General features: G+C 37.9%; 1 protein-coding gene across 2 annotated transcripts in view; it reads right to left on the reverse strand.

Annotated features, from left to right (window-relative positions):
* Window positions 1-12,631, reverse strand: part of LOC122653813 (protein ILITYHIA) — a 169,063-nt gene that overhangs the window by 60,875 nt on the left and 95,557 nt on the right. The window contains exons 25-30 of one of the 2 annotated variants that reach the window (XM_043847758.1): window positions 12,148-12,270; window positions 11,500-11,580; window positions 11,298-11,414; window positions 5,825-5,997; window positions 1,497-1,574; window positions 1,222-1,369 (exon numbers count right to left, since the gene is read on the reverse strand). In XM_043847758.1, the coding sequence (XP_043703693.1) occupies window positions 1,222-1,369; window positions 1,497-1,574; window positions 5,825-5,997; window positions 11,298-11,414; window positions 11,500-11,580; window positions 12,148-12,270 (720 nt within the window). Of the gene's footprint in view, window positions 1-1,221; window positions 1,370-1,496; window positions 1,575-5,824; window positions 6,004-11,297; window positions 11,415-11,499; window positions 11,581-12,147; window positions 12,271-12,631 lie in introns of both variants that reach the window. The other variant, XM_043847757.1, reaches the window with a different exon arrangement.

Consider the following 12,631-nt stretch of genomic DNA (forward strand, 5'->3'; position numbering starts at 1 on the left):
ACTTTAGTAACCCGCCTTGCTCTTAGACTTTACGTAGCACCCAGCCGTGGCACCTAGCTCAACAGCAGATAATGAAGATGGAAAGTAACTGGTGGACCAACCACTTCAGACCTAGCTCAATAGCTCTGATATTGTTTCAGAGGGCAACAATAATGTATATAAACAACATCCTCCCCATGCACGTGCAGACTCACACACCCACACACGACTTTGCACATGGCATCATCATGTGGCAACATGGGGGCATAATGCGTAGGGGAATACAAGCACCTTGCACTTACAAGTGTTCGAACACCTGACCTCCGGACTTTGATACCATTTTACAACCGCTTATTCCAAAATCTTGAGCTATTAAGTTAGTGCTACAACAATATATATCAACACGTAAGTCATAACAACAAGAAGTATAACTTAGGACTAGTAACAAGTATGGTTACGAATAGAGCTGAGCTAATTGGAGAAAAAGGGATCCATGTAGCCGACCCTATTAAGTTGGGATAAGGCTGAATAGAGTTGTACTCAATCTAATCGCCAAGGTAATTTTTTTTTTCCCGATTGGAACCAAACGACCAATGATACAGAGGATTGTTAGAGAGGTTCTAAAGGAAACAGAAGAAACAAAGAAATTCCAAGAACACCAAAACCCCATAAAAATTACAGAAGACCCAGAATGCAACCAAAAGATAACACCAGCACCCTTCACCTACAAACAAACGCCTCCAAAATAAACAAGAACAACAGAATAAAAGAAGAGGAGTACATGAGAGAAACAAAGAAATTCAAAACATAGGGAACTTCAAACATTCTGGATCAGCAACAAAATAAAATTTAACAAGAAAGGAAATAAAAAGAGACAAGGGAGAATGGAGCAAAAATAACCTCACACAGTCACACCTACAAATGACCAAGATACACCTCAAACTAACAAAACCCAGCAACAGCATAATTTAGGAATTGCAACTTCTAAATTTTTATGCCAAACCTATAACCAGACATGCATACTTATCAATCACCTACGCATAGACAAAATAACAACCCTGCATCCTTAATTCTCGCTACAAGTAAATAATGTAATGCAAATCAAAAAGGAAATTTAAAATAAAATGTGACAGAAAATTAAATAAACTAAATATAGATATATTTTAAAAACAAAAAATAAAAGAGCCCATGAGCCAGTCTGAACACATTTCTGAATGAAATAACATAAATATCTAAAAGGACCTTTAAAAGTGATGGAAGGACAAGCTTCACTCCAAGACCACTAAGTTGAGACATCATAGCACGGGCAGCACATTCAGCAGCTTCACGAACAGCAACAACTTGATCGGAAAAGGAAACCAAAAGCAAGGGGAGCATTTGAATTACATATCTGGACAAAGGAAAAAGGGGAGCCCCCTCCCGGTGGGATGGAGTGGGGTGGGGTACATAATCAGAGATATAAAAAAAATATTCCAGGAAATTTCTAATTATTGATGTCATGGAAGTTTTTAACATACGGTTCAAACAATCTACCAAGCTTCTCACACAGGCACTCAAATCCAAGAAGAGACCCTTCACGAGATTTTGCAGAATTCCTGTAATCAAAATGAATCCCAATGTAAGAACAAGAATAAATAAAACAATAAGACTCTTACAATTTAGCCAGGTAGGACAAATGCCATTACAGTTCCCTAATTTAAGACCAAATCTCAAGCCTAGAAAGGAGTAAGTTGCAAGAACAAATCTTAAATCATCATATGATGCAGAAACATCTCAAGCTTCAAAATAATGGTGTTTCATCTCTGAAAGTCCAAATTCAACTCAAGGAAGATCATGCATTCATGGAATAACAAAATCGATATGGCATATTTCTGTCACTTCCATATAGTTCTATTTTTGAAAGGTCAAAACTTCTCCATTAGCATGTTTTTGGTGCCAATTGAAAGCTTATTCAGTTAACATCCAAAGAAGACTGTGATTGTGAGTTATAACCAATTAACTGGTAAGGTACCAGTCTGTGACGGGATTTCTATTTAGTCAGATTAATTTGGTCAGAATTTTTAAAATGGACTCCTTTTATTCATTTTGTACGTTTGTTCAAGGACTACATATGAGTCGCTAAGTTTTACTTAAAATCATTTTACCAGCTACAGTTCAATTAGAATATAAGGAAAATTGGTGTTAAATGTGACGTAGTAACTGTTGGAAGTGTATAAATATATGTTGTGGTTTACATTTAAATTCAGCATTTGGCTTATGGAATAAAGAATATTGGCTTCCTACGGAAATTTGTTATCTCATGCATATGCAGTCAAGCTTTTTACTGGTATATGCCATTACATGCTACTGAGTACTGACTATACTCTCGTGCTGTCTCTCGAATATTTAAGAACTACTGCAATTTTAAAGTTTTACTCCCTCCAACCCACGGCTGACCACTTTGACAAATCTAAATTTTTTAGGTGAGGTAGTTATTGTAGTACTTGTCCACTCGTTTTAACCAAAACTTCAAAATAACCATCAATGAGTTAGCACTAGCATTTCTAAGAATTAGTCAATGCGTTTTGGATGGAGGGAGTATAAGATTACATCAGCCCATAACCTGCGGAGGAACACAAATTCTTGCACCTAACCTGCATTAGCACATCTTTTAGAGATAATAATTTTTTAGCTATCATGGTTCGCGAACTCGGTTTCGGACCTGGTTTTGGTCAGGCCAAAAACCAAGTTGGATCGAGATCTAGGTGAATTGGTGGATTTTATTTTATTTTTTTTGAACTCGTTTGATGGTTTTGGTGGGTGTTTTACCTAGTTTTGTAATGAAACTTGGTATACAGCCTATTTTGGGCTATTTAAACACAATGGCAACCTATCAGATTATCCAAAATTAAAGTCCAAATAGGAGTTTGACTTGGTGGGAAACCAAGACAAACAGTTATTTATGCCAGAAACCAGTTATTTATACCAGAAACCAGGACAGACACTTATTTATGCCTAATATTATTTAAGTAAATGTTCATTTTGGTGTGCGCGAATGCTGTCAAAATCGCCCTGAATGAAAATATATTTTTAAACATAAAAACAAATGAATATTTTATAGCACTTTTGGTTTTTAGAAATGTTTTATCATATTAAGATTTATGGAATTTTTAGATTTGAGAAAAACTCCAACATTTAAGAGTTAAAAAGTGGCACCTACTGCCGAAAATCCAGTTTTTGTTCTTGAAGTGGGGGGTTGACTTTTTATCATTTTGGAATTTAATTTTTTTTTTAACTATTTTTATTGAATTCAAATAGGGGGCATTTGCTTAATTATGAATAATCTTAAGTAAATGAAATAACTAAGATATTAGGCATAAATATGTGCATGTCCTGGTTTAACTGTTTGTCCTGGTTTCTAGCATAAATAAGTGTTTGTATACCATCAAGATGACCGAGACCAACGAGAACTCGAACCGAGACCACCGAGATCTCAGCGAGACAATGCATTCCTCTTATTTCGCCTCTAATCTCGTCTCGCCTTTCCAAAAAAGTGAGATATTACCGAGATCACGGCGAGTTCTTGTTCCATGTTAGCTATATTGCTTTTTCTTGCTTAGGTAACCTCTTTACAGGTGTTCAAATCCAATAAATTTTTTGACAAAGGACTCCTGGTTTCAAATGTAAAAACCACCTCATCCATTGCTATGTTGTGCTTTTACAAGGAATATTTGGTCTTCATTACTACAAAAACTCGAGGCGTTAATGGCTACTCCATGCAACAATGTGAATATTTTAGCAGCTTCTAATGCAGTACTAATCCCAAACCAATGAAATCTAGTGGGATATCAGCTAGCAACAGTAACACAGAAAGGGGGGGGGGGGGGAAAAAGGACAAACCAAAATTGAAAAGAAAACTAATAACAGTAGGTCTGATTTAGTCAATAATCAAGTCAAACGGTCTGATTTTCGCATAGAAGATTTCTGCAAAAGTGTGATCAAAATCCGGAGATCAAATTCACACTTACAGAGTAATCCCAGTTGAGGAAGGACAGCTCAACAACTCTAAAATCAATGGACAGAATCATGGCTCTAAAGAGAGATCAACTAAAGTGCTAACTGACCGAACAGTAATATAATATAGAAACTGAATTTCCAAAACAAAAACAGAAATCTGAAAATTGCATGTCTCCTATATGCAGTAGGATTTCAGGTTATAATTGGAAAGTTCAGATTTTGAGACCATCAAAAGATTCAGAACTAATAGCAAAACTGAGAACTGAAATTATAATTCAGAGATCCAAATTTAAAACATGGGGGTTTGGAGAAATCCAAATTGAAGTAGGAAAATAGAATTCAATGGGAAAGAGAATTTTTAGAGCTTTTGAAACTGAAACTGAAATAGATAGAAATAAAAGAAAAGGTAGAAGAGATGATCGGGAAGCACCACCTGATTTGCAGGGTTGGAATCACCACTAATACCCAACCTTGGAATCACCACCAGGGAGCCTACTGAATCATCACAGCAGGGAGCATTCTGAATCACCACAAACCAAAGGCAACAAGCCAAATTCAAAAACTGAAAGACCTAAGCCAATCCCGAACTGATTAGGTAACTTAAACAAACTAGAAAACTTAAATAATAAAGGAAAGAGATTGAATAAGGCTAGACTCTTAGAGACTTTTTTTCGGATGAATAAAAATATATTAATGAAGCACAGAGAATCTTTCCCCATAAAAGGGGAAAGAACAAGGAAGAATACAAGGTGAAAACTCCACAACAAAACAACAAACTAACCTACAGACTAATCAAGCTGAAGGGAGACCACGCAAGGAGGAACAAAGGACATAATCAAACCCAAAAAACCAGTCACCTATATATAAAGTTGATCTTCTTTCCATTAGGATTATAGGGAGGAATGAGAGGAAGCACCCAGCTCCAGGTTTGATTCTCTCCATTTCTTTCATAGGCCCCCTCCATCCATTGGACCCTCGCGCACACTATGAAATCCCCTTGACTCCTGGGTTATCTCCTCTGAACTATCCAAAGAAAGCTGCTGCTGGCCATCAATTCTCTCCACAACCGAACCAGTGTTAACCCCATGCTCACGCTGGAGCTCCCTCATATCAGTCTTCTTGGAGGCTTTAACACTGACCCTGGATCGGGGATGATCCACCAATTCATCGTTTATGCGATTGCAGCCAAGAGAATGCATCTGGGCTCTAACTAAAACACTAATAACATATAGAAAAAACAAATAGAACTCTAACTAAACTAACTAATAAAGGAACCTTGTATTCATTCCTCCTATCCATATTTTAGGCTGATTAAAGTGGATTATTATAATAAAAACCCATTGGACCAAAGGCCCAACATGTATAAAACTCAACCCAAGGCATATTTCCACTAAAATAAACCCACTACTGTGTTTTATCTGCATCAGCATATTAGATCACTTGCAGGAAAGAGGGGGTATTTTGGGGAACCTTCATGTTTTGCGCTGCACTGGCCAATTCCAACTGACTCAACGAGAATAAATTTTATAGCTCATCCTAGACCAAAGTGAATGTGTGCTAAGTCTCCTCTCATTATTACCTTGGTATTGGTACAATTTAAGTGAACTTGTTCCTAGGCTTTTCACTAGAATAAAGTCGAAGGGATTTGTTAACACCACGAAGTACAAAAAGCGAGCTAACCTTGAAATCCTATTTAGCCATGCAAAAAATCAAGTATTCGTCATTGGACAGAATATACCAAGACTAAAGTTTTATCAGCCACTTAAATGTAAGTGTTCAACGGCATGACATATCCACCGCTTATTACACAGTTTGTAAGCTAGTCCTTCAAAAGAAATGGAGGACGAACCTGTCTTCCAAACCTTCTTGTAATACAATCACAATTCGATATTTCTTTATGCAAGATATTCCAAATCCTTTGACCACCCCAGCAAGTCCAAATGCAGCCCCACGGCGTTCCCCGTACTTATCACAATGCATCAATTGATTCAGCAGCCGAGAAATAAGTGCCTGAGCATCTTCCTGATCCAACACAATAAAAAATGGTAAGCACTCAAACATTAACAGAAACAATAATTTAGTCATAATAATACAAAGCTCAGTCATAAGTGCCACATCCCCAAAGATGTACCAAGCAGAAAACTGCAGTCCCCAATACAGAAGCACTACTAGCCTACCACATATCCAAGTAATTGAAAGTTGAAACAAGGATAATGCAACAATTTTCAAGTAACCAAGCAGTTAGGGCTGTACATGGGCCAAGCTAGTCCAATGAATATCTGAGCCAGGCCCAATAATCCCACACTGCCTATGATACACTTATTCTCAAAAAGGAGAGAAAGAAAGGATACAGGACAAAGAATGCCTTAAGAAACAGGAGGAAGAAAAAAAGATAGCAGAAACATCCCAAGTATACTTATTTTGTTTTTTATTGGTTTTTCAATTATGTTACCACTTTGGCCGGTGGCCCCTATTTTTTTATTATTACTATTATTCTTCAGATATTTCTTGAATGCTGTTGTTGGGCACCTTACCTAACCTTAACTTAATTCAATATAGGGAAAACGATGTACACACTAGTAGGGTGTAATGGAATCTCATACACTAGCATTTCATTGATCATTGGATGGGACGGAAGGCATCTCAGGCTCCCCCCCCCCCCGCCACAGAGGAGTAACACAGCCATATGAGGATTGAGGATCCAGTTGTTCCTCACTTGATCTGAAAGACTACTGATGGAGCAATGCGAGTAACACGGACTATAAGGATCCAGTTGTTCCTTACTTGATCTGCGTACATTATGACCCTCCCTCCCCAGACCCCACAATGGTGGGAGTTTCGTGCACTGGGTACGCCCTTTTTTAGGAATTGGCGAAATCAAACACATCTAACCCTTCCATTATTTGTTACTGCAGGATGCGCAAAATCAAACACATTTGTTCCTTTTATTCACTTTTTGTGCGAAATACATCTCCATTTCTGAGTCTGTACAGGGGTAACAAAGTAACATTTGAAAATTGCCCCAAGGATTGTCTCACCACTCATTGTAGACATTGAGTGTTGTAGTCCAAATGTTTGAGCCCTGTCATTGTCCAGATTGTCTAAAATACAAATCTGGGAGGCACGCTCCCCTGTTGGTTTGGTCAGTGAATGAGTACTTGTCGGAGTTGAGTCTGATTTGACAAGGAGCGGGGGGAGGGAAGGGAGGCAGTGGGTACGTGGATAGGGGCTCAAGGGGTGTGTATTTGTAGGGGGTCAGTATAGGAGTTGGACAGGGGGGAGTTGTAGGGGTCAAGGTTCTAAAACTCGGGTTTTGACCAGCCAAAAACCGAGATATGGTCGAAACCATTGATTTTTCCCCCAGCCAACTTGAGCTAGTGGTTTCAAGGCCCAAAAATGTTTTTTTTTTTTTAATCTGATTTTAGTATACAGCCTTATTTTCACATTCTAAACACAATGCATGAACTATTTTCACAAAAACTAAACACTCAAAACTGTACTTGTGGTTTTTGACCCAAGTTTACTAGTGTACACACAGTGTACTGAGAATCATAGTTGTCAAGACAGACAGACATTAGTACGCATTGTGTACTAAGAATCATAGTTGTCAAGACAGACACTTATTTATGCCAAATTTCATTTACTTAAGATATGATTCATAAATAATCAAATACCCTCTATTTGAATCCAATAAAAATAGTTAAAAAAAACAAATTCCAAAAGGATAAAAAGTCAACCCCCCCCCCCACCAGTTCAAAAACAAAAACTGGATTTTCGGCGGTAGGTTAAATTTTCAACTTTCTAATGCTGGGGTTTTTCTCAAATCTATAAATTCCATAAATCTTAATATGGTAAAAAATTGCTAAAAACCAAAAGTGCGGTAAAATATTCATTTGTTTTGATATCTAAAAAAATATATTTTCATCCAAAGCGATTTTGGCAACATTCCCACGCACCAATAACTTTGACCGGAACATAACTCCATCAATATAAATCAGATTTAAGCAATCTTGGATTTGTTAGGCAGCTTTGTTTTGATAGCTTTTCCAACAAATCCAAGATTGCTTAAATCTGATTTATTTAAGGACTTATGTTCCGGTCAAAGTTAATTTTGTGTGTGTGCGAATGTTGCCAAAATACTCTGAATGAAAATATTTTTTTAGATATCAAAATATATGAATATTTTACCGCACTTTTGGTTTTAGCAATGTTTTACCATATTAAGATTTATTGAATTTCTAGATTTGAGACCAACATTAGAAAATTGAAAATTTCACCTACCGTCGAAAATCCAGATTTTGTTCTTGAACTGAGGGTTGACTTTTTATCCTTTTGGAAATTGATTTTTTAAATATTTTTATTTGATTCAAATAGGGAGTATTTGCTTATTTATGAATAATATCTTAAGTAAAAACATTTACTTAAATGATATTAAGCATAAATAAGTGTCTGTCTTGGTTTGTGGCATGAATAACTATTTGTCCTAGTTTCGAGCCAGGTTTCCTCAAGTTTCAATTAGCATGAGTGTCGAAACTTGCGAAATATGGATTGAATAAGTCGAAACCTGTCGAAACTGGTCAAAACCAGTGAATTTTTAAAATCCAGCCACAATTCGACTTGTTTTCTTGTGAACTGAGATATCTCGGTGGATTCGACAGGTCTCGACCGAGTTCTTTTTCCATGGTAGGGGTAGGGTGGGTCAGGGAAGAGGAAATTGTAGAGGGGGTGGGGTGTGAGGGGAGTTGCAGCGGGGGTGGGATGGGGTTGTAGGGGATGGATCACAGTGAAGGGGAGGGGAGTGGCAGGTAAGAAGGGGGATGAAAAATAATTCCTTCAACTCTCATTATTATTGGTTTTCTATAGGAATCCCAGAAATCCATCCTGTCAAACACTTTCAACATATTTATTTTCTTCTTCTAAACCTCAGTTCCATCTCCAAACCTCAACTTGCTCAATTGTTCTTTTGTTTTCTGGATTTCATATTAGGCAAACAGTTTCCAAATATAAACCTATGCCTCTCATAATAAATCAATCCCTTGTCACTTGAAACTCAATTGTTTACATTCCAAACCTAACATTAGTTTGGGTTCAAAACTCTTGATTTCCACCCATTTTGTTATTTCTCTCCACCAGCCTGACAAACAAGATACTAGAAACACCATTTCTAGAAATCACTCAAGCAGCTTCAGCATCTGACATCACTAAAGTGTCCTACCCAGCAAACCTATTTGTGAGGAAAACTGAACAATGAGGAAGGAACATGCAGACTACAAAATTATTAGCTGATGAATCAGCAAGACCTGAGGGCAAACAGAAATTCCATGTAAATGGGTCCTCTTTTAGTTCCTTGACTGTTAGGCTATGACCCATGCAAGTACTTGTTGTATATGAAATCCTGTACCTTTACAGTTTCTTATTAACAAAACCATCTTTTTGTTACTTACCAGGAAAAACGACGAGGAAAGAACATGCCAGCAAAGGCTTCAAATAATTAGTGTCTGCTATTACAATTTACAAAAGCATTCATCTATGATAGATAGAATATATGGGAGACTGAGTTAGAAATCCGGAACCCAGGTCAAAACACCCTATTGGGTTCACTTATGGACTACTCAAATAAACACATGGCTCAACAAATGAAAGAAATGGAAAAACTGTAAATATTTTGAAGTTTATGAGAGAATGGCATGCTTGGTAAATAGAAGGGATCTTAAAAGGGTGTTTCGGTAACAAAAGAGGGGAAAGACAATGCCACCCGGTCGTGCAGTGCACGCCGGCTCTGCACCCTGACACAGGGGCACGCGAAATGACCACCACACCCCCTGGAACCCAAGAAATGACCAGGGGTGTGGCGATAATTTGGCGTACCCCTGTATCGGGACGCAGGGGCGGCATGCACTGCACAACCAGGTGACATTCTTTCTCGCACAAAAGAGATAGGATAAGAAAAGGAATTTTAATTGATGATAAGGGGCAAACTAGGAAAAAGGAGATAAAATAAGGAGACAAGGGGTTAATAAAAATAGGTTGAGGGGTAATCCTGGAAAACGAATGTATGAAGGGATAAGAGAGACACAACTGTGAGGTTGTCCTCAACCTTCTGTCAAAACACAACCAGCGGAAAGCCAGGAACCCTTCGGACGAGAGAACTCTCTCTAGGAGATACCAATGGAATTGAGATTTCAAGCGAATGGTGCTACTACAATACCCTCCCGAATACAAGCCCTAATAGCTCCATCGATTCACAACTAAGAGAGATTCAAATCTCTGAATATGTCACCGGCGGTACTTGTTCAGATCTGAAACTTGACTGCAACCTCAAGATAGAAGATGACATAGGAGCTGGAACCTGGGGGCTTGGGTCGCCTATACCAGAAGAGGTACTTCCAGTCCCAATCTCTGGAATAAAAGAAAGGGGATGGGAGAGATCGAAACTTGAGATGGGAGGCTGTGGATAACACTAGACAGAAAAGGGGAAAGGAAAGGAGAAAACAAAATAGAAAAGAAGAGGAAGGAGAAGGAGACTCACACGGGAAAGTAGAAGTAAGGAGATCCCACAGGGGGAAGGGGAGAGAGGGAAGAAGAGATGAGAGAGATCGAAGCGAAGAAAAAGGGGAGAAGATTTTGCACACACACTGGCCACACAGGCACTCAAATAACTCAACTTCATTCAATCATCAACCCTGAAACTTTCGGTTACAAACATGTATTTAAAAACTATATATATAAGACTCCAAACTAGACTAAGAATCGAAATCAATTCCAATAAAGAAACCTAAGATTTACTAAAAAAAATGAAACTAAATCTCCTAATCGGAAACAACTACTAAAATAAATTTCCAAACCATAAAAGTAAAATAACCTAAATATCCTACACAACTAAAACCCAAATTGGACCCGATTAGTCTCCATCTAGATTCCCAAAGGGGTTCAGCCAGGCCCACGGAAGCGCTACTGCATCAGTTAGGGTAGTGTGAGGATGAAGTTGAGATCTTGTTTATGAGAGCTACCATGAGTGCCATATATTGATATTAAGTTTGTTTTGCAATCAGGACTTGTGGGATGAACTACTAGTTTACTACTCTTCGAGGGGTGGGTTCCAAATCAAGCTAGCCTCCTCAAGTTGTATTTTTCTCTCCTTGAAGTTGAACATATTAGTTGCTAATACGAACCCCCTCCCCAAAAAAAAGGATAAAAGGTTGAGAGAATTCAAACACAATATCATATCACAATTCACAAGAAGAAACTCAACTTAACACACTTTTGGGACCCAGCAAACAAGATTAAAATCAAAACCTTGGTCAAGGACAATCAAGACATACTTCCTTGGAATGCATCAAGGGGGACAGGCAGTTCGAGACTGCCCGTTGGACTGCCTCTGATGGAGTGTTTAAGACTTCCAACAACTTCTCCACAACAGCATGTATTTTAGGGTCATCCTGCATCAAAATAGAAACATAAATTTTGTTCTCTTAATTCAAATATTTTTCTTGCAAAAAAATTCAAAATATTAAATTTCACCACCTTATCCAAATGCTTTGCCAGAGCACCTGTGAAAATAACAACTCCCTCACGTACTAAATCATACTTTTCTTCATCAGATGCCTGCAAATCATCATCCAAGGAACCAAAAAAAAAAACTGGGATATTAAAGTAATGCTGATGTGCAAGCACATGTCTTAATCTACTAAAATGTACCAGAGTACGATCGAAAAAATTTTTTTTTTTTTCTGGATTAGAAATAGAACAAGAAATAAATAGAATAGAAGGGTCCAATAAATGCAAGAGGCCACCAAACCAAGGCAAATATCCCCAAAAAAAAAAACAACAACCAGACTCCACACAACACCCCCGCCCCCCAAACGAACAAAAAATCCCAACAGAGAACCAAGCAAACCCAACCCTCGTAACCCAAAACAGAAGCACCAATCAACCAAACCACCACCACTAGCAACCAAAGCACCTACATCCATACACAAGCAAATCCACCAGAGAAAGGGGGGGGGGAATAAAGGAACCCAAAAAAAACAACACCCGAAGATCCACTCATCCCACCGGCCTAAGACCCTAAACACCCATTTCAGAATACAAATTGAAGACCATGATTTACCAATGATTATGGATGCAAGAACTAGTAAAGCTCATGTAATAACTAATGGTGTGAAAATATACCTTTTTATTTAAGTAGTTCTCAAAAATAGGAAATAGCAAAGAAACATTCTCTCTTCCATGCTTATCAATGATCAAAATACCAGCATCAATCATTCTCGCTCGAACATCAGTATTAGGATCAGCCTGCAATACCAGATATCATCAACTAACTGCTTATTTCTAACACAATCCAATACATAAGTTAAGGGGGTTAATCGACCTTAATAACAACAGGGATCCAATTTCTGACAGCATATAAACAAACAAGATTCATCGAGTAGACAGCATGCAGAAACAGGAAGGAATCCAAATAATTATAATCATCAATAGCATAAAAATGAATAGTGTACACCAGAAAGAAAAATAAATGCAAAATAACAAGCAGCCAGGGATCTGGTCGATGCATAATGAAGATTTCAGAAGACAGCAGAGGATGTACTGAATGAAGCCCACGTCATTTGATGTAGAGCACAAGCACTTTTAACTGTCAATAATATAGAAAGGG

The sequence above is a fragment of the Telopea speciosissima genome, chromosome 3, assembly GCF_018873765.1.
Source record: "Telopea speciosissima isolate NSW1024214 ecotype Mountain lineage chromosome 3, Tspe_v1, whole genome shotgun sequence".
Taxonomy (NCBI): domain Eukaryota; kingdom Viridiplantae; phylum Streptophyta; class Magnoliopsida; order Proteales; family Proteaceae; genus Telopea; species Telopea speciosissima.